This window comes from Sceloporus occidentalis, unplaced genomic scaffold (assembly GCF_023333645.1).
Source record: "Sceloporus occidentalis isolate IW3139 unplaced genomic scaffold, rSceOcc1.0.p SCAF_3, whole genome shotgun sequence".
Taxonomy (NCBI): domain Eukaryota; kingdom Metazoa; phylum Chordata; class Lepidosauria; order Squamata; family Phrynosomatidae; genus Sceloporus; species Sceloporus occidentalis.
The window spans coordinates 183,574,004-183,594,115 of NW_028316983.1; the positions used below are offsets into that span (position 1 = coordinate 183,574,004).

At 39.9% G+C, this 20,112-nt stretch overlaps 1 protein-coding gene across 7 annotated transcripts in view; it reads left to right on the top strand.

Annotated features, from left to right (window-relative positions):
• Positions 1-20,112, top strand: part of PPP4R1 (protein phosphatase 4 regulatory subunit 1) — a 57,193-nt gene that overhangs the window by 32,898 nt on the left and 4,183 nt on the right. For all 7 annotated transcript variants that reach the window (XM_089517032.1, XM_089517034.1, XM_089517033.1 and 4 more), the window contains 11 exons: positions 1,364-1,522; positions 2,144-2,274; positions 2,892-3,403; positions 10,646-10,821; positions 11,021-11,119; positions 11,995-12,180; positions 13,214-13,375; positions 14,163-14,263; positions 17,928-18,048; positions 18,141-18,275; positions 18,817-18,958. In XM_089517032.1, coding sequence (XP_089373158.1) covers positions 1,364-1,522; positions 2,144-2,274; positions 2,892-3,403; positions 10,646-10,821; positions 11,021-11,119; positions 11,995-12,180; positions 13,214-13,375; positions 14,163-14,263; positions 17,928-18,048; positions 18,141-18,275; positions 18,817-18,958 — 1,924 coding nt within the window. The remainder of the gene's footprint in view (positions 1-1,363; positions 1,523-2,143; positions 2,275-2,891; positions 3,404-10,645; positions 10,822-11,020; positions 11,120-11,994; positions 12,181-13,213; positions 13,376-14,162; positions 14,264-17,927; positions 18,049-18,140; positions 18,276-18,816; positions 18,959-20,112) is intronic.

The following is a 20,112-nucleotide window of genomic DNA, read 5'->3' on the forward strand; positions in this document are numbered from 1 at the left end:
AAGAAAAGTCTCCCCTTCCCCCATAGAGCCGGCTTTTCCTCCCCCAAAGCCAGCTCTGGGCAAAGTGGCATCTAAGCACCACACCCTCAAGTGGGAGAGAAGCCGACTGGTATGTCATCGCCAGTCCAGCTTCTATCCCGCTTGGGGGCGTGGGGCATTTAAACGCCACGCCTCTGAGCCAGCTCCAAGTGGGCTCAAACAGGCTGTCTGTTCAGCCCTTAAATCTTTAGTTCTATGCAATTTCAAGATTCAAGTGAGACAGAGTAGGATTGGTCACAATGACAATCATGGTTTTGTAGCTCTTCACAGTATATGGCTTTATTTATTTGTACAATTTGTATCTCACCCCCCCCCCCACAAATTTGTTTTCAAAAAGCCTTACAATTAATTACTACAAATATAATTAAAGCATAAAGGAAATAATGTGATATAGGGCTGAAATAGACTGGCAGAAGGGGCGGTTTTGGGCTGCGGCAACCGCAATGTCATGGCCCCAATCTGCCTTGAAGCCACCCGAAAAAGGAGCAGCAAAGAGCCACTCCTTTTTCAGGCAGCAAAAAGCTTGCTTTGCACCCACGCCACAGCTGGAAGCTGGCTTCTTGATGCTCCAGCAGCGTGCGGTGTGTAAACGTCATGAATCCGCCCCTGTGTAAATGGCTGCCCAGAGGGCAGCTTAACTTGCTGTTCTGTTCTGGCTGTTAGTGTGTAATAGCTAGAACAGCTACAGCTGTCTTGTGACTTAACAGTTCTTTGTGCCTATTGGACATACAAATGTTTTTGTGGCAAATTAGAAACATTATGGGATGCCATTTAATTTCTTATGCTGTTACTAAAAGTCTTCATAGCTGTATGCATTATATGGATAATTATTGATACTATATCCCCTTCTCTCAGCCAATCCATATATGCAGAATATTTGTGTGTGTATACAGTTGTATAAATTCCATTAATTCCTTTGGGACTTCTGCAGTTCTGAATGCACTGTTAACTGTGTGTCTTTCTTGTATTATATTTGTGTGATTCTGAACAAACCTTATACTTTTTGTTAGAAAGTTTATTAATGCAAAATGTACTGCATAACTCAGTTGGTGATAATAAATGATAAATCAAATGCAAATATAGGTATATCTATAGTAATTTCCCCCCACAAAAGATTACATTGATAGTGACAAATGATTTTGGCACCTGATCCCTGTACAATAGGTCTACATTGTTCTTGCCAGCATCCAATAACATCATTTTAAGTGAGGTTCCTGTTATTTTTGAGATGGTAGACTTTCCCCCCATAAACCTATCAAATGGTTAGGTCATGATTCATAAGATGAAACTAATCAAATCCCTCCTGATGGCATTTTGTTTTCAGCTACCTAGGTTTTTCCAGCTTTGTGCTGATAATGTGTGGGGAGTGCGAAAGGCATGTGCTGAATGCTTTATGGCTGTTTCATGTGCTACATCACAAGAGGTCCGTCGGACAAAACTATCAACACTTTTTATTAATCTTATCAGTGACCCTTCGCGATGGGTAAGATGCAAATTGTTAAGTTCACATTTTTGTTCTTGATTATTCTTGAAGTGTGTATGTCTCCATTATCTGGAGAATGTTTAAACACTGACTATTTGTACGCCTATCATGAGAGAAGACCAAAAATTACTGTACACAGACAGTCCATATTTTCACCTTTTGTAGATGGATCATTAAGTTGCATTTAGCAAAGTTTCACTTTCATTGGATAAAAGTGGTGAGGTGATCTTTGCTAATACCTTCTTCTCTCCATACCTAGGTTTGGAGACCTCTCTAGAACATCTTAAGGCAGTGAGCTGGCACCAGTGGCGGGGTAGGGAGTGGAAGTTAGCAAAGAAAACCTTTCCCCCCAAAGATTTTTGTGACAAATTAGGCAACCAAAGAGAGTGCTTTTGATGAATTGAAGGATCTTCTACCCCACAGAATCCAAGTCAATTATTAGGAGTTTTCAGATATATTTCTGTAATTGTGAGGGCCAAGATATTTTGTGAACCAGCATAAAATAATGGTCTGAACATAGGAATATGGCTATGGATATCAGGGTCTGAATCCCTGTTTGGCCATAATTTTCTACTGCAAGAAGCTGTATTTAAAAGAAGTATCTGGAACACATTCTTCTAGGTCCGTCAAGCTGCCTTTCAGTCCCTGGGGCCTTTTATATCGACATTTGCTAACCCGTCCAGCAGTGGCCAGTTTTTTAAAGAAGATGAATGTAAAAACACTGAGGATCAGAGCTTTGCAGAGGAAAATAGGTATGGATAGATAAAAATGATGTTATTGAAGTTGTTCTGTATATCTTCCCATTCTTTATAAAGAAAATTTTGGTTTAAAACTAACATGGCAAATTTCACAGCTAACACATCATCAGTGGATTTTGGCATCTTGGATTTAGGCCAAAGGTGCCAAAATCCACTGCTCACTGTTTGACACACCCCCTGTCCCTCTGTACACGTGTTGTGTGTGTTGAAAACCTGACCTAGAGGGTTTTCCAGTCCTCCAGAATTAGTTGTTAGGGGGTACATGGGATTATAGAGGGAGAGAGAATTATCTTGTTTCTGCTTGTCCATGCACTTCCACATGCATTATCTAAAAATGGCCACTGCCAAAAGAGTTGTCTTCTCATTGGTATGTGTTGGGCTGTGTTTGTATTAAATTGTTATGTGTTGTGGAACTTCTTAACAACATAGTTACTCTCTTCAATAAAGGAGTGGGTTTGTGAGGTCCACGACCCTTATGCAAATTGGCCAGAGTCATCCTTTTCCCTTTGTGACCTTTGTGGTGTAGGTTGATCACTCCTGATCATGCTAGAAAGATACTTATAACTAGTTTGGAAGATACCTTAAGATTCACATTTGTTCTCTTGGTCCAGCAATGAAAGTATGGTGGAAACAGAAGAAATTCCAACCCATGATATGCAAAGCCAAACAGATCTGCTTTTAGATGATGATGTGACTGATTCTGCAGAGACCCTTGAAAATGGCGAGGAAGAGAGTAACTCCGTATTGGCTCATTCCCAGGCTGAGGCATTATTACGTTGCACTTTGTCTCCAGAGTCATGTAAAGAAACTGCAGATGTGAATGAACAGCCTTTTGTTCACTATAGCATAGCAGAGCTAACTGCACCTGCACTGAGTTCCAAGGAAAACTCTCTTTCAGAACAGGAATTGTATAATTCATTCCATTTCTGGAGGACTCCACTTCCCAAGATAGATATTGATTTAGAGCTTCAAGAACCTGCAAAAATACTTGATTCTGAAACTCAGAAAGGAGAACAGGAGGTTGTTGCATCCACTTCTTCAAACATTACCATGGCTACAAGGAAGGAGTTAGAAGAAATGATAGAAAATTTGGAGCCTCATATGGATGATCCAGATGTTAAAGGTATTAAAGCATTTTTAATTGCAGGTATGGTTTAAACTAGATGACCAGATAATGAGGGCTGTGACTAGTTATGAAGAGCCCTTTCTTTCTTTCTTTCTTTCTTTCTTTCTTTCTTTCTTTCTTTCTGTTGTCCCTGCTATGTCCCCAGGAAGGGAGCCAAGAGAGTGGCAGAGGGGCGAAAGCACCCCTCGTGCCTTCGTCACTTGCTTGGTCACTTGCTTGGTTCTCTTTCTGGGGTGGGAGCTGGGCTGGTAATGAAGGCACAAGGGGCGAGAAGTAGAGGCGGATTGAGGCAATGTGGAGACTTTCCACATGAAGCTTTAGCTCAATCATAATGTGATATGGTGTTATGGCCATGAACTGATACCAGTTTTTGTGGAACAGGCAACTCAACATCCAAAGAATAAAATGGGCATGAAAATTTGGCTTCGTTACCCCATTAAAGATAGATGATCTAGGATTTAATCATTTGTACTCACCCAGCCCTCAACAGCCCCCCACACTGGATGCCAGCAAGCTAGGTGATGCCAATGTTTGCCACCCATGCTACTATTTGTCCCTTCTCTCAATTTTGTTTTTTGTACAAAGGCTTAAATTATAGGGTCAGCAATTTTTTATGGGCTAATGAGGCCAAATTTTCATGCCCATTTTATTCCTTGTTGCCTATTCTCCAAAAACTGATATCAATTCATGGCCATAACACCATATCACATTATGATGGTGCTAAAGCTTCATGTGGAAAGCCTCCACAGTTCCACTACAATCTGATTCACCTGCAGGCTTGGAAGGTTGAAAGCTATATACTTAACTGAGTATTTTTAAAGGTGAACATTTGATATTTGTTGATGCTTTGAAACATGCTATTTTATAACTGCCTCTGAAAGCTTTTGCTTTAAAGATTCTGTTCTATGTAGAAGCAAATAATGTGGTTATTTGCATAAATTGTGTCTTCATCTAACACAGCTGTCCTCAGGACTAGCTTACATATCCCTTTTCTCTTGGCAGTTTTCTTTAAGAGGTTTGTTTCTGATTGTTAGCATCAGTTATGGAAAGACCTAATAAACATTATAATATATGAAGTATGTTGGTTTCAATACATCTTTTTATGAACTTTGTAAGAAACAGGCCAGCTGCTCCCGCGCTCCAAATAAGTCCAGTTATCTAGTTCATACCATGTTGTTAGCAGTTCCAAATATGTCTCTTAAATCCTGGATTACTCTCATTGCTAGTTGTGCTAGTTTGCAGATGTTAATCCATCGATTCATTTAAAGTATGTTCAATTAAACTTTCTTGTATTTTGAAATTGTTTTTGTTTTTGAAAAAAACTAAATAGCTTTTTTTGCCTAGAAAAGGCAAATAATGGCCTAGAAAACTGAGCATTTGGTCAGTTAATGGCATCACCACGTAGTGAGCCTATTCAGCTCATTATTAGTGTATCTACTATCATCTCAGGTTGGTTTGCTTAGTTCTGAATACAGAACTTTAAAGAAATCTAGTTAGGAAGCTTCTTGCCTCCTTGTGTTATGGCAGGAGTTTGTTGTTGTTTTTTCTGGTGGTGAAATGAATTTTCAAGTGCAGTCCCCTTAACAGCAGAAACCTAATTTAGATAAAGCAGAGTAGCTTCTTTCAGTTTTATTAGAAGCCATCTGATACATGTGTTTTAGTGTTTGAAAAGGCCAATAGGCAACTGAACTGTGGAAAGTTTTTTTTTTACATCTGCATGCCTCAGGCTGTAATCACATAGAAGTTTCCTGTGTGAAGCAGGAAGGAAATAAGCAGAAGAGGAAGTAAGAGCATTTTAGGAAAGCTGGAGAGAGAAGTTGCTAACAATAAAAGAAGGATGTTGTGTAGCTATGGACATCATATTTTGGCAACACAACATTAAAGATATAATGTGCAAAACTAAAATAATAGAGTAAAATAAATAATGAAAGATTGGTATCAACACTAAAAGTAAGACAAGCTGGACTTGATAGATGGTTGATCTGCTTCACAAAGAATAAATTTGTTTCTTTTTCTGAAGCTAGCCTCATGTGGCAGGACTACTTACAATAAAGGTGATAGTCGAGAGGATCCCTGTAGAAATTTTGTGTGTGTACGTAGTGTGCCTTCAAATTGAGTCCTGAAGAAATCATCCCTAGTTTCTCATTAATCAAGCCTCTACTTTAAATGGCTGTTGAATGTACCAGGCACAGTATAGAAAAAGCTTGTCCTATCTGAGTTCTGTTAAATAGGGATTTTAATTGTCTCACTTTTTTGTATTGAATTAGTTTTAATCATGACTAACTATTGCTGGATACATCTTTTCTATTTCCACTTAAAGGATTCTAATATATGAGCAGTTTGAGCTAGGAAGGAGATGAAACTACTTAATCGCCTCTCTTCTCATCTCCTAGGTATCTAAAAGCACTTCATATTATTTTCAGGTATTTTAATATTGATGTATAGCAGGGGTAGGCAACCTTTTTGAGCCGGAGGCCGGGTTGCTGTCCCTCAGACAACTGGGGGGCCGAAGCCAAAAAATAAATAATTAAATAATTAAAAAAAAACCAGGACAAATGTAGGACAGAATTTTCAAATGGAAGACACTTTTTAAAAAAAATGGAGGACAGGCAAAAAAATTTGCTGATTTTTTAAAAAAAATGTTAATACACTGGTGCCTCGGGTTACGAAATTAATTCGTTCCGCCATTCCTTTCGTAACCCGAAAATTTCGTAACCCGAAAAATAATCCGTTAGCACTGGAAAGCCTATAGCTGCACTTTGCAGCATTTGAATTTCGCGCCGAAATGGATTTCGTAACCCAAAAAATATTTCGTAACCCGAAACAGTTTTTGCCAATCCAACTTTTTCGTATCCCGGAAATTTCGTAACCCGATCATTTCGTATCCCGAGGCACCAGTGTATAAATGCATGTTTCTGAGGCTTCTATAGACAATTGCCCCCCAAAGACCCCGGCGGCAATTGGTGGCAGGACCGGGCTGGGGCCGGTCCCAAGGCCTCGCCGGGCCGCATCCGGCCCGCGGGCCGCAGGTTGCCTACCCCTGATGTATAGTTTACATACTGTTCTTCTCAGTTTCCTTTTCCTTTGCCCTCATTGTTTTGTGCCTTTTTTGCCCATGCATTCTTACTGGCTGCAGTGGCGTCAATAGGGGAGTGCAAACCACACTGGGTGACATGCCAGAAGAGGGGTGATACCGAGTCAGGCCCTCCTGCTGCTGCGGGGAGAGAGGGGCTGAGCACTCCCTGCCTGCCCTCGCTGCTATGTCACTGGTCTCCTCATGAGGAGTCTGGCGCCACAGCAGCACAAATGAGGGTCAAGTGGTCCACTCCTGCCTTCACTGTACTGGTACTGACCTCCTCATGAGGAGGCTAGTGCTGGCATAGTGAAAGAGAGGACTGAGTACACCCTTTAGGCTGCCCCCCCCCCCCCCCAGCAGCTCCCCTGGCAGCAAGTGATACCAGGGGACACCACTGACTGACTGGGGTAGCCAACATGATTTTCTCAATTTCACACAGCCTTTTCTTGTGTGATGAAATCATATCTAGACATTGCTTTTGTTATGTGTTTTCAAGAATACTGTAACTTAGGATGAACTTACTGTAGAGGTTTCTTGGCCAGATTTATTCAGGGAAGGTTTGCCATTGCCTTTCTCTAAGGCTAAAAGAATGTGACTTCCTCACAGTCGCCCGGTGAGTTTCCATGACTGAATGAAGATTTGAATCCTGGTCTCCAAGCATCCTTTAGGTCAGCATTCAAAACACCATGCTAACTCTCCTTATATAGATGCTCATGAATAAAACTACTAGAATTGCCACAGCGAGTGTGGCATACATAGTATATCACATCACAGGTTTGATATGTTCCCCAGCATTGACCTGGACTCCAGTAAACAAATCCTGTTGAGTTTTAGGTACTGAACAAGAGCTCTATTTCAATGAAAAGGGCCACCACCCCTGCAAAGGTTCCCAAAGAATAAGCTTATTTGGTCAAGAGGCCAAAGCATTGCAGTTTGATGTTGATCTTGGTGCCAACACAGGGATAATCAATAGGCAGTCCAGAATCAAAGACAAGAATAAGGTCCAACAGAAGTTGGTAAAGCCCTGTGTAAAATTGCAAGGGGAACATGAAGACTAAAAACAAACTCTTGCTTTTGGTAGGATTTTTTAAATACATAATCCTTTAAGGACAATATAGAAAGAGTCCCCTCAGATATGCTTTAGATGCGAGATCGATAAAGTATAGCCTGTGGGCTGAGCCGATTACTCCTGGTTCTCATAAAAATCACCTTTTGAAACTAAAATACTTTGTGGGAGGGCAGAAAATGTAAAGAAACTGTTCCCCATGCCCCCTAGAGAGTGTCAGAGTCTTTTTTCAGCTGAAAAATAATTAAAAGAAGGGCATGAGGGTGATGATCCTTCAAGAGCAAGTGAGGGCACATTGGCAGCTTGAATCTGGAATGTACTTATCCCTGCTTTAGCTTTAGAGGCTACTGTTGCTGCAGAGTATTTAAACATGGACCATAATAATGTGTGATGGCACCGTGAGAGAGGTGTAAAGTAGAAAATCCTGTTCAAATACAACTTCAGTCATGAATTCATTGGCAAACCACTTTATCTCAGCCTCCCATCCTATCCCTACTCCATTCTGCAAGATTGCGATACCAACTTCCATTAGCAGGGTGCTGTAAAGACTGCTAAAGTAATGTATGGGAAACTTGTTAAAGAATATACTGTATAATTGCTGTTATTGTTCTTTCTATGACTACATCACACATGCAGCTAATAAGTCAGCAAGACTTTCTCTGCTGTGTCTAGCAAAGCCCAGTGCACTCGGCAATTAGTTCATGTCTCCATTCCTCCAGTGGTATATTCAACACTGAACCTTTGTTTTTTGTTGTTGTTTTTTTGTTTTTCAAAAGAAGATTCTGTACTCTCTCAGCCTTTTGGAAAACCAGAAGAACCTAGTGCCGAGCATAACCAACACAGTGACCCCTGTCTCAGTTGGCAAATAGCCAGAAACAATTGCATTTTTTGCCCAGCATGAATTGCTGCTTTCACCTCTGTTGGGCTTAACAACCACTAATACAGCTCCCTGTAATGTTAGCGGGAGAATTTGTATGTCAGCTTTGTCTGTTGACCACCACTGATGTTTTATACTATAGTGCACAATTTGTTCAGTAACAAGAATTAAGTCAGAGTACACAATGAGGCAAAGCTCCATAGTTTGTAAGTATAAACAAACATAATTTGCATAACATTATCATGGACTTGGTTTGTTCTTGAATAGGAGTAGGTAAACTATGCTATACATCCTCCTCAATTCTGAAATTCTTACCCAAAAGATTAAAATCTTTTTAAAAATCCAGTGAAAAACAAAAACCTTGATAGAGGGTATTAATCAGTCAGATGTGGGATCCTTTTACATCTTAATTCTTGTTTAATATTTTCAAAACTGTAAGGGCTGGAAAGTGGTCTTCATTAAGCTTTTTAAAAGGTACAGGTCCACACTAAGGAGTTGGGAGTGCCTTGTGTTTCAATTATGAAAGAATTGTAGTTCCTTGGCTCACTTTTATTTTATTGATTACATATAAATGTTATAAATTTAAAGCAGTTAAACAAAATAAATGATAGAGAGCTGGAAAGCAGCAGATCCCAAGGTGTTTGAGAATTTTTTTTTTCTAGTTCTGGGAAACAGAGTAGCTTTGTAAGATGATGTACTTTGGAAGACGTTAGGTTTAAAAAAAAGACTCTGGTAATACTTTCAGCAGTCAATAAGAGTTAGATGCAGGGAAAAGGAGGATGTCAGTAAAATTGCAAAGTGAGGGGAGATCTAGCAAGACAAGAAACCTGGGTATACATGAATGAAGAGAGTGGCCCAGGCAGGTTGAACCCTGAGGAGCAGAATGACTACAGCTTGATAGAATTTGGTAGCAAATGCAGGGTGCTGGAGGAAGGTTTGTAGTTGTGAGAAAGGAAAAACACCAGAAGGGAAAATGAAATTAATAATGGCATTCTCTGATTTCTTCTGAGAGGCTAAGAAATCCTACACATTTGTATCTCCAAAGTATACTTGTTTTGCCCTGATCTACTTTTGTCTTTGCTGCTGGAAACAATGTCAATTTGGCAGCATTTTTACATATGCACTGAAAAATCTCTAACAGAGCTGTATCTTGTGCTGTTTCTTAGCTTGCATTTAAAATATTAAGATTTAATTTTCTATTAATTCACTGCACTTAATGAACAAATTATTTTAACTAACAGTAAAATACTCAAAGCAATAAAAAAACTATAAAGCTCAACGTGTATGAACTCTTAATATTGAGAATGTTGAGAAGTTGGAGCATGTCCAGAAAAGGGCAGCCAAAATGATGAAGGATCTTGAAACCATGCCCTATGAGGAGAGACTTAGGGAGCTGGGTATGTTTAGCCTGGAGAAGAGAAGATTAAGTGGTGATATGGTAGCCATGATTAAATATTTGAAAAGATGTCATATTGAGGACAGAACAAGCTTGTTTTCTGCTGCTGCAGAGAATAGGACCCAGATCAATGGATGCAAGCTACAGAAAAAGAGATTCCACCTAAACATTAGGAGGAACTTCCTAGCAGTAAGAGCTGTTTGACAGTGGAATACACTCCCTTGGAGTGTGGTGGAGTCTCCTTCTTTGGAGGTTTTTAACCAGAGGTTGGTGGCCATTTGTTGGGGGTGCTTTGATTGCTAGTTCCTGCATGGCAGGGGGTTGGACAGGATGGTGTTTGTGGTTTCTTCCAACTCTACGATTCTAATTCTATGATCTAACGTGGTTCTTAGCACTGAACTGGTTGAACCACAAGCCAGTCAGAATTGCTGTATGTTGCAACCTTTTCAGAGGTTATTTAAATATTACTTTTACTTATTGATTATATTTATATCCTATCTTTCCTCAAGGGTCCCTCCCGCAATTTCATTCTCACAACAGTCCTATGAGATAGGTTAAGCTCAGAGGTAGTGTTCGGTTCAAAGTCATCTGGTGATGGAGCAATTTTGATAAAGTCCTGCTTTTGTCTACTGAAGTTCTAAACTTTTGTGCTGATGGAATATGAAGTATGATTTAATTTACAGAACTCAGTTGTGAGGAGGCTGTTGGAGAAAGACCTCTGTCTTCTCAACATCTGTAGTCAGTTGTAAGAGAACTGCAAGGTTTGTGTAATGGCCATGGGTAGAACAGCTCTCTGACATGTGTATGCTTCCTTTTGTGCACAGCACAAGTGGAGGTGCTCTCTGCTGCTCTCCGGGCCTCAAGTCTGGATCCTCAGGAGGAAGCTGCCACAGGCAATGGCAAGTCAGTGGATTGCCAGAGTGACTTGAACATCAAAGACCAACTGAACTGTAAATTAATTCAGAATAATACGGTGCCTTTAATCAATGATGCTGTTGAGGTAAATAATTAAAGATTTATTACTTAAGACACGTTGAATCAGAGTTTGCTACCACAACACAAATTATTTCATTGCTGTACTCTGTAGTAGTTTACTGTTGAGTAAGCTAATGCTGCGTATGTGCTACTGCTGCTATTAATATAATTATAATACTATTATTATGCCTCTATTCTACGTTGTATCTTTCTTCTCACCACAGGACATTGTAGAATCTGCTCTTCGTTATATTCATCATGATTCTGACTTAAGTACCAACAGTAGTTTCAGTCCTGAAGAAGAGAAGAAATCCAAAATTCAGGTATTTATTCATTTGAGAAACGGCACTTTGTGAACTCTGGGTTTTTTAATGTAATTCATTGCCAGTCTCTTAATAACACAAAATATAAACATAGCATTTAAAGCAATTTAAAATTTACACATATTTTAAGCAGTATAATTTTCTTAAATATTTCATGTAATTTTCTCTCTTTCTGTTAAAATATTATATTACATTTGGAAATTTAAAATGGGTCTTTAATTTTTTTTTGTTCAAACTGTTATGATTTCCTTGTGAGCCTTGGAGTTGGAAGTCTAAACTGTAGTTGGCTAGTGTAGTTCTCAGTGTGAAATGGCCATCCCATGACAGACCTTTCTGTTTCTCTTTTGCCATAGAGCTACCAGCAATTAGGGGCAATACAGAAATACTGCTGCATGTATACTTGGCATGGTATTAGCCAGCCACCATCTTCTTGGTCACTATCTATCTTTTGCTTGCCATACCTGAGGGAACTGTGCAAGGAATTTCCCCCACTATGCAGATGGTAGGGGGCAGCTGAGCCCAAGGTCTAATTGCCAACTGCCCGCTGTCCAGAGACAGGTACAAGTGGCAAAGGGCAGCAGCAGAAGTGTCTTCATTCCCTTCCTGCCAATAGGAAGGCTGTCAGAGACAAGTTATCCAGATGGGAAAGTGTGGAAAATTTATCCCTTCTAGCCCTGCTCAATCTGTATGATCCCTTTCTGTTGGCTGTCTTTTGCATGTCATTTGAGTCTCCATCCATAAATCCAGGGATGCCTGTTTTCAAGCAACTAAGATGTGCCTTGCATTCTTAACGTGCTTGTTTATATTGTGCTGTTATTTTGTATACTGGAGTAGTTTTCTCAGAATATATTTTAACATTCTGCTTTCCATTTTAGGATGTTGTACCTCAGGCCTTGCTGGACCAGTATTTATCTATGACAGATCCATCTCGAGCTCAGACTGTTGATACAGAGATTGCAAAGCACTGTGCCTATAGCCTTCCAGGTGTGGCTCTGACCTTAGGTAGACAGAACTGGCACTGTCTGAAAGATACCTATGAGACTCTAGCCTCTGATATGCAGGTAATGACAAATTTGAAAAGAACTAGTGTAGTTAGTTGTGCTTCTCTGTTCTTCCAGCAACAAACCTAAGTTGCCTAATGGATGGAATGAGATATTGGGCCATTTCTTGTGACTGTAGCGTTCTTGGTATTTTTTTTCAGGAATAGAGATACCAGTGACGAAGGGGAAACTACTTTTTAGCCTGTGGATTTGTGGATATATTACATTTCTGAAAGCCAGTGTGGGGTAGTGCTTTGAGTGTTGGACTATGACTCTGAAGACCAGGGTTCAAATCCCCGCTCAGCCATTAATCACACTGGGTGATCTTGGGTGATTCACGTGCTCTCAGCCTCAGGGGAAGAGAAGACAATGGCAAACCCCCTCTGAATATATCTTGCCAAGAAAACCCCATGATAGGATTGCTTTATGGTTGCCATAAGTTGGAAATGACTTGAAGGCACACAGCCACAACAAAATAAATTATATTTTTCTTTCTGAGTAGTAGAGCACCTGTTAGGGCTTTACTTTAGTCCACACCGATTAGTTGTCTAATGGAACAGCTTGCTATGATGTAATTTCTAGAAAGCAGTACTCATATTGTTTAAACACTCTGCAGTATGCAAACAGTAAATCCACTTAGCTAGTAAATGAATTAAAAGCAAGGATTAGAAAAGCATTTTGATCTGTGCTAACATTTATTGCAAGAATTTCCTTGCTGTATTCATAAAAAGCTGAATTTTTACCAGCATTGTGGGTTAATGCCTCTATTTAGTACTTCTGAGTTTCCAAAATATGCAAAATAGGATTAAAAGGTGGTTCCTCAATTTTTGATGGAGCTGCCTCTGTGACATTGGAAGGAGTACCAAAGTGTCTTCTGGCAAACAGAAATAAGGAGGCAGGGCATTTTCGCCTGTCACCTTCTCCACATTTTAATCCTGTTTAATAGATTAAAATATCTGTCTTAAAACAACACGTGAACTAATTTGTTTTTATTTTATTTTAATATTTGTGCAACAAAACTAATGCTAACCATTTTGTCTAATTTACTAACAAGTGGAAAGTTCGAAGAACACTGGCATTCTCAATACATGAACTTGCTGTCATCCTTGGAGACCAGCTTACAGCTGGGGATCTGGTTCCAGTCTTTAATGGCTTCTTAAAGGACCTGGATGAAGTCAGGATCGGTGTGCTTAAGCATCTGCATGATTTTTTGAAGGTACACTCTTCTTTTATGCACATAAAGTAAATTTGTCATTATCTTCTCTGCATAGTTGGGTTTACTAAGTAAAATGTATAAATGAAAAATATAGGCAAAAACAAATACAGTGGACACTTGTTATATGCTGGGGTTTGGTTCCAAGATCCCCCGTGGATAACAAAATCCGTGAATGCTCAAGTCTCATTAAATATGACATAGCAAAATGGTGTCCCTTATAAAAAATAGAAAATCAGCATTTGATATTTGAAACCTATACTTTTTTTGAACATTTTCAAACTGTGGATGTTTGCATCCGTGTATAAAAAATCCGTGTATAAGAAGGGACAACTGTATATAAACAAAAATAAAATGTAACTTTTAATGGTTATTTTTAAAGTAAGGATATATAATTTCTCCCTTGATTTAATTTCTTCCATATTGCTGATTAACTGTTTAATATGTACTGTTTTTAAATAATTTATCTTTTGGTTACATTTTATTATTTTAATGAGTGATGTTTTAATAGTGTACTAATTTCCTTCTATTTTAATCTTCACTTTTGTATGTTTTTAATTGTACTATTTCAATATGTAAGCTGCTTTGTGTCCCAATTTTCTGGGAAAGTGGGATGTAAATAAATATAATGATGGTGGTGGTGGTGGTGGTGGTGACTTGTTATGCCAAGGTAGTTCACAAAAATTTCAGAACTGCTTTTCTGACCAACCTCATTTTTGATAAAACATTTTGTTCTTTATGCACTTTCAATTCCGCATGATTCTGACAATGTTCATAATTATATTTCCAGCTTCTTCACCCTGATAAAAGGCGAGAATATCTTTATCAGCTACAAGAATTCTTAGTTACAGATAATAGCAGAAACTGGCGTTTCCGAGCAGAGCTAGCTGAGTAAGTTTACTGTTATAGTTCTTTTAATCTTATTATTATTATTATTATTATTATTATTAACCTTTATTTATGAAGGTTGCTGCATTTTGTATTTTTCTGAAGACCACACTGTTACTTGGTGCTTCTTTCATCCTTGCAACAGACTTGTGAGAGAGTGGATGCGGAAGGTCATCCAGTGAGTTTTATTGCTGAGGTGGGATTTGGGTCTTTTGTCTCCCAGGTCCAATCTCAGTATTATACCACACTATAAGCATTATTTTACACTGGCTCTTATGTTTGTAAGGTAATTAACAAGAAAGGTCACACAGGGGTAGCTGTGCTGGCCATGCAGCAAAATAAAACAAAAACCAAAATCCACAAAAAAAGTGATACCTTTATTGGCTAACCAAAAAACACAAAACATAATGCAAGCTTTCAAAGCTGCACTAGCTTCTTCATTCGACAAAAAATGTTTAAAAGTCATGGTATGGTGGGTGATGACAGTGTTGGATCACTGTATTTTGTAGCATATGTTTTTTCTGCTGTAGTTCAGTTGGTTTGGAGGGATTTCAGTGCAGGCAGAGGCCACCCTGCTATTGGCCATGTGGAGACCAAGACAAAGGACATTATAATTTAAACTCCATTAGCACCAGTAAAGGAATTCCTCTTGCTAGCAAATATTCTACTTTTATACATGTTAAACTACTGATTACTAAAAATATTTTTGCGTCTTGCAGAACTGTAATTGTAACAAGTGGCACCTGCAAGAAAACACTGCTATGTACTGTATATACTCGTGTACAAGTCGACCTCATGTATAAGTCGAGGTCAACTTTTGGGGCCAAAAATATGGATTTTTATATGACCCGTGGATACATCGAGGGTGTGCCCTCCTCAGTGTCCCCCTCGCTGGGCTTTCCTCACAAAAGAAGCCCAGCCAGGGAGAGGCTTTTGGGCGATCGCGCGCCCTCCTCGTCGTCTCCTCAGCCAGGCCCCTTCGCTGAAGAAAGGGTCTCGCCTAGGAGAGGCTCTAGGGGAAGGCGACCGCCCTCCCCGGCGTCTCTTCGGCAGGGCTCTTTTTCCAGAGAAGGGGCCTCGCCGAAGAGAGGCTTTGGGGGAAGGCGACTGCCCTCCCCGGTGTCTCTTCGGCAGGGCTCCTTCTCTAGAGAAGGGGCCTCGCCGAAGAGAGGCTTTTGGGGATGGCGACCGCCCTCCCCGGCGTCTCTTCGGCAGGGCTCCTTCTCCAGAGAAGGGGCCTCACCGAAGTGAGGCTTTTGGGGAAGGCGACCGCCCTCCCCGGCATCTCCTCAGCCAGGCCCCTTCTCTGGGGAACGCCTGGCTGAAGAGAGGCTACAGGGCGTGTGATCATCTCCCTTGCTGGGCTTTTCCCATCGGAGGGAGCTGAGCCAAGAGGAGGGGCTGCAGGGCAATCGGTCACCTTTGCCTGCATCTCCCCTGCTGGGCTATCTCTTGCAGAGGTAGCCCAGCTGGGGAGAGGCTTGGTCAAAGAACCCCATTGCCCCGTATATAAGTCGAGCCGCGATTTTGGATGCCATTTGGGGGCAAAAATTTCTCGACTTATGGTCGAGTATATATGGTATCTCATATTTGTGCAACCTCCCTTCCGCCTCTTCTGCATCTAAATGCTTTTGTTTGGAACAAGCCAATTGCACCTTCCTCCAGGATACTATAAGGAGCTGAAACAAGCCATTAAATCCTCTCTGGTTTGCTTTTCTAAATGGCATTTAGAACTCTTTGGCTACTGAATAAAGTCAGTGCTCATTGGGCTACTAGGCAAGGAATGTTTCTTTGTTTTCCCCTTCATTTTTTTTTAATAGAGATTTTGTGCTTCTGCATTCCTTCAGAATGAATATGGTGATTCTTCACTTTTGTTTCCAGTGTCCCCATTTTGGATCCAGCTCTTTTGGCTGGAGCAAAATGGCACAGTTGGCACTTAGAAGAATTTACTGAATTAGCCAGTGTGGTGTAGTGGTTTGACCATTAGACTATGAGCCTGGAAACCAGAGTTCAAATCGGGTTGGGCATGTAAACTCACTGGGTGACCTTGGGCAAGTCACTCTCTCGGCCTCAGAGGATGGCAATGGCATTTCCTCACTGAAGAAACTTGTTAAAAAAACCCTGTGATAGGTTCGCCTTAGGGTTTCCATAAGTCAGAAACGATTTGAAGACCCACAACAACAACAAACTGAATGAATAAACCAAACAGCCTTTTAAGTAGAGAAATCTTATGGTGCCATATTCAAAGGTCAGCATAAGAGAAACTTCTTAGTTTATATGAATAAGTGTAGAGGTTCTAATAATAGTGTTTTGAAAGGTGCAGGGGACTGTTGAGGAAAGGAAATGAGTGGCAACACATCTCTACACAGAGTTCAAAAACAAGTCGAGGGTCTAGTTGATTAGTTACTTTGACCATCCCATCTTTCTTCCAAGGAGCTCTGTGTGGTTCTACCACCACATTTTATCTCACTTTTCTATTAAATATTCATAGTAGCCTACAATAAGTTTAGTGGCAAAACTAAACAGTCTGTTCTTCATATAGCATTACTATACAATTTCAAGCAAAATACCCCCCAATTTTAGGATGTGGGTGCTTTGCCTTTTTGCCAGGTGAGGAGCTCACACTTAGAGCATGTAATATGTTAAGCTCCAGTTGGTTCAGTGGGACCGCCTCCCAAAAAGATTTAACTTGCTGGCATTTCCTGCTCAGTAAATATGATTAGGAATGTGAGGCCTGGTTCCTTTTAAGAAGAGCAGGAGCTCATCTCTCAGCCATGTTTGCCATGTAAAGTCAGACTGCATTCCTAAATTCTCTTTTAGACCTCACTAGACCTATCGGGAAACCCATTAGAGAGCTAGCATGGTATAGTGATTTGAGCATTGGACTAGGACTCTGGAGACCAGGGTTTGTATCCTGGGTCAGCCATGTAAACCCACTGGGTGACCTTGGGCAAGTGAGACTCTCTCAGCCTCAGAGGACAGCAATGACAAACCCCCTCTGAAGAAACTTGTCAAGAAAACCCCATGATATCTCCATAAATTGGAAATGACATGAAGGCACACAACAACCTATTGAATTCATTAAATTTATGTTTTCACTAATCAGTCAACAATTGATTGAATGGTCTAGTCTGGTTGGGACTAATGAAGAAGATGCAAGCATAATTAATTACTATGATCAGAACAGATGCAGCCAATGGATTCCACCTACTTTCTAGCCTCATTTGGAAATACTGCTGTAGCTTAGACTGAGACCCAGAGCTTTTCTGTATTAGCAGGATTCATTATGATCCTCAACACTTAGAGGAGTGGAAGATTCTTCGCTGAACATCAGAGGTTTCGGGAAGCAGAACTAGCACAGACAACAGCTAGAGTCCAGGCCTGTGCTAATGAGACAGCAGGAGAGGAAGAAGCTAGTATTCATCTATAGTCAGTATGGCAGCCACATCTGACTATACTCTCCTGATTTAGGATTTCCTAGTCATGTCACACCATTTTCAATATTGTTTAGAAAACAAGTGATATTCTATGTATAAGAATTCGTTTTTCATTTACTGTTATGAAGTAGCATAATGTTTGACCCCCTAAGGCTAGGCATGGTTACCCTCTTCTTGATTCTTCTTGATTTCATACCAGTTTTGGCCCTTTGTTCATTTGATTCTTGTAGGCAACTGATCTTGCTTCTAGATCTGTACAGTGCCAGAGACATATATGACTACCTGCGACCTATTGCTCTCAGCCTTTGTGCAGACAAGGTCTCATCTGTTCGTTGGATTTCCTACAAGTTGGTATGGGCTGTAAAAATAACTGAAAACATATTTAACATATTTGCTATTTGAGTAGGTTGCTTACATTTTGAGCACTTTACATTTTTTTGTAGGTTAGTGAAATGGTAAAGAAGCTGTATAATGATCCAGTGTCAACATTTGTGGTCGATCTCATGAATGAACTAGTGGAAAGGTTCTGCAGATGCCCCAAATGGTCTGGTCGCCAAACATTTGTGTTTATTTGCCAGGTAAGAATCCCATAAAGTCTTTCCCCTTTTTTAAAAAATTGCAGCTTAGTACCAAAAAGTTTGCTTTGCTCTTCTACTTTCAACACAACATTATTTCTGGATTTTTTTAAAAAAATCCAGGTAATGTGTCTAATAAGAAATGAGAGGCATAAGTGTTTGGTAGGATTTTATTATTTTTCATACAGTATCCCTTACTATAAAAACGAATGATTCACTATAGACTAAGCCCAATAAAACCTGATTCTCTTGTATTTCCAGTGTGTAGTTTTGTTATCTTAGAGATACTAAGCCTTGAACTTTTGTGTAATTAACTAGTTGTATTGGTGACAAGAAGAAAGAAGAGGCAGTACCAAAGAAGCAAAAAACCCAAACAAACATGGGGGGATCCTTATGAGTGGTTATGGGTACATATTTTGTTATGTTATTTTGAGGCTTCACTTTTTGATTAACTGTGTTAATCAGCTGTTATCTGTGCACTGCTCTGGAATCCATGTTGCTTTCTTGTTTGCTGAAATTCAGAATAGTTTGTTAATCTTTTCAGACTATTATTGAAGATGACTGTTTGCCAATGGACAAGTTTGCTGAGCATCTATTGCCCCATTTACTACACTTGGCCTCGGATAGAGTTCCCAATGTTAGAGTCCTACTGGCAAAAACCTTGAGGCAAACACTTCTAGAGAAAGGTGGGTGAGACTACAAACCTTGAGTATTTTTGCTGTGTTTGGTGTGCAGTAAAAATGGTTGTGTTTTTATGTTCTCCATGTGTTTTGCAGTATGTTCGTAGTTAACCAGTGTAGGTACTTCATGCCTTAGTATTTTCCTCAAGCTTATTTTCTGATCTTTTCTTCTAGACTAGTCCATAATATTTGAAATACTAAGCATACAGTGTTTTGTCAAAATTGAGGCAGCTGTGAGATTTTCAAGGAACCAGATTTAGAAGAAAGAGAAATGGACCCCAGTATGTCCTGATCTTTTTGTTTACTCCTACCAACCCCAATTGCCTGCTTTTCTTCAAGATGGTACTTAATGAAGAGGTGCCAGTTGTCAAATCTACCTGGAATTTAAAGCCTCTGACATGGGAATCCTTCCTTCAGTGAAGGAGCTTATTATGCTTACTCAGTAGTACCCTTCAAAGCCTTGCAGTTAATCATAGCTGTCAGAGCTACACATGTTTCAGATGTCAGAAGGGGAGGCTTTATCCCAGCAAGAAGTTCTGAGATTGTCATGTGAGAAGCCTTGATTCAAACTTGAATCCTATTCCAAGTGAAACGTGTATCTAGGACAGAGTGAACCAAGATTTGCCAGAGGCCTCCAGAAATCTCAGTGGATATAATCTGCATCTCGTTAGGGCATAGCAACCTTTCCTACAATACACCATCAAGAACAGTTGCAATAGATGAAAAGAGTAACTTTGTACCTCTTTTTCCAGGCTCATTTCTAAAATTTTATTCAGCTCTCTATGAATAGTTTAATGACATTATATTTTGGTTTTTTCAAGTAATATAAACTTTGGCCAGTATCTGGGCAAGGAAAGGCAGATAGTGGTTGCTACATTACCTTTTGGGATTCCTAATACGTTTATATTTCAGATTTGTGATAAATAGCTTGAGTATGATCTGCCTAGAGCTTTCTTTGCAGAAGCCCTGGTGAGAAATGAACAATATTTATAAAAAGGGTGAAGTTACAAAATTGCCATTTTAGAAGGAATATTCTATTCCTTCAGCTACAGAAGCCTTACCAAACAACAGCTGATGTAAAATGAGCTTATGCTCATTTTGTGAGATGATCCAATTCTCGATCTTTATGTCAGGCATAGGATGATCAGTCTAAGAAACTA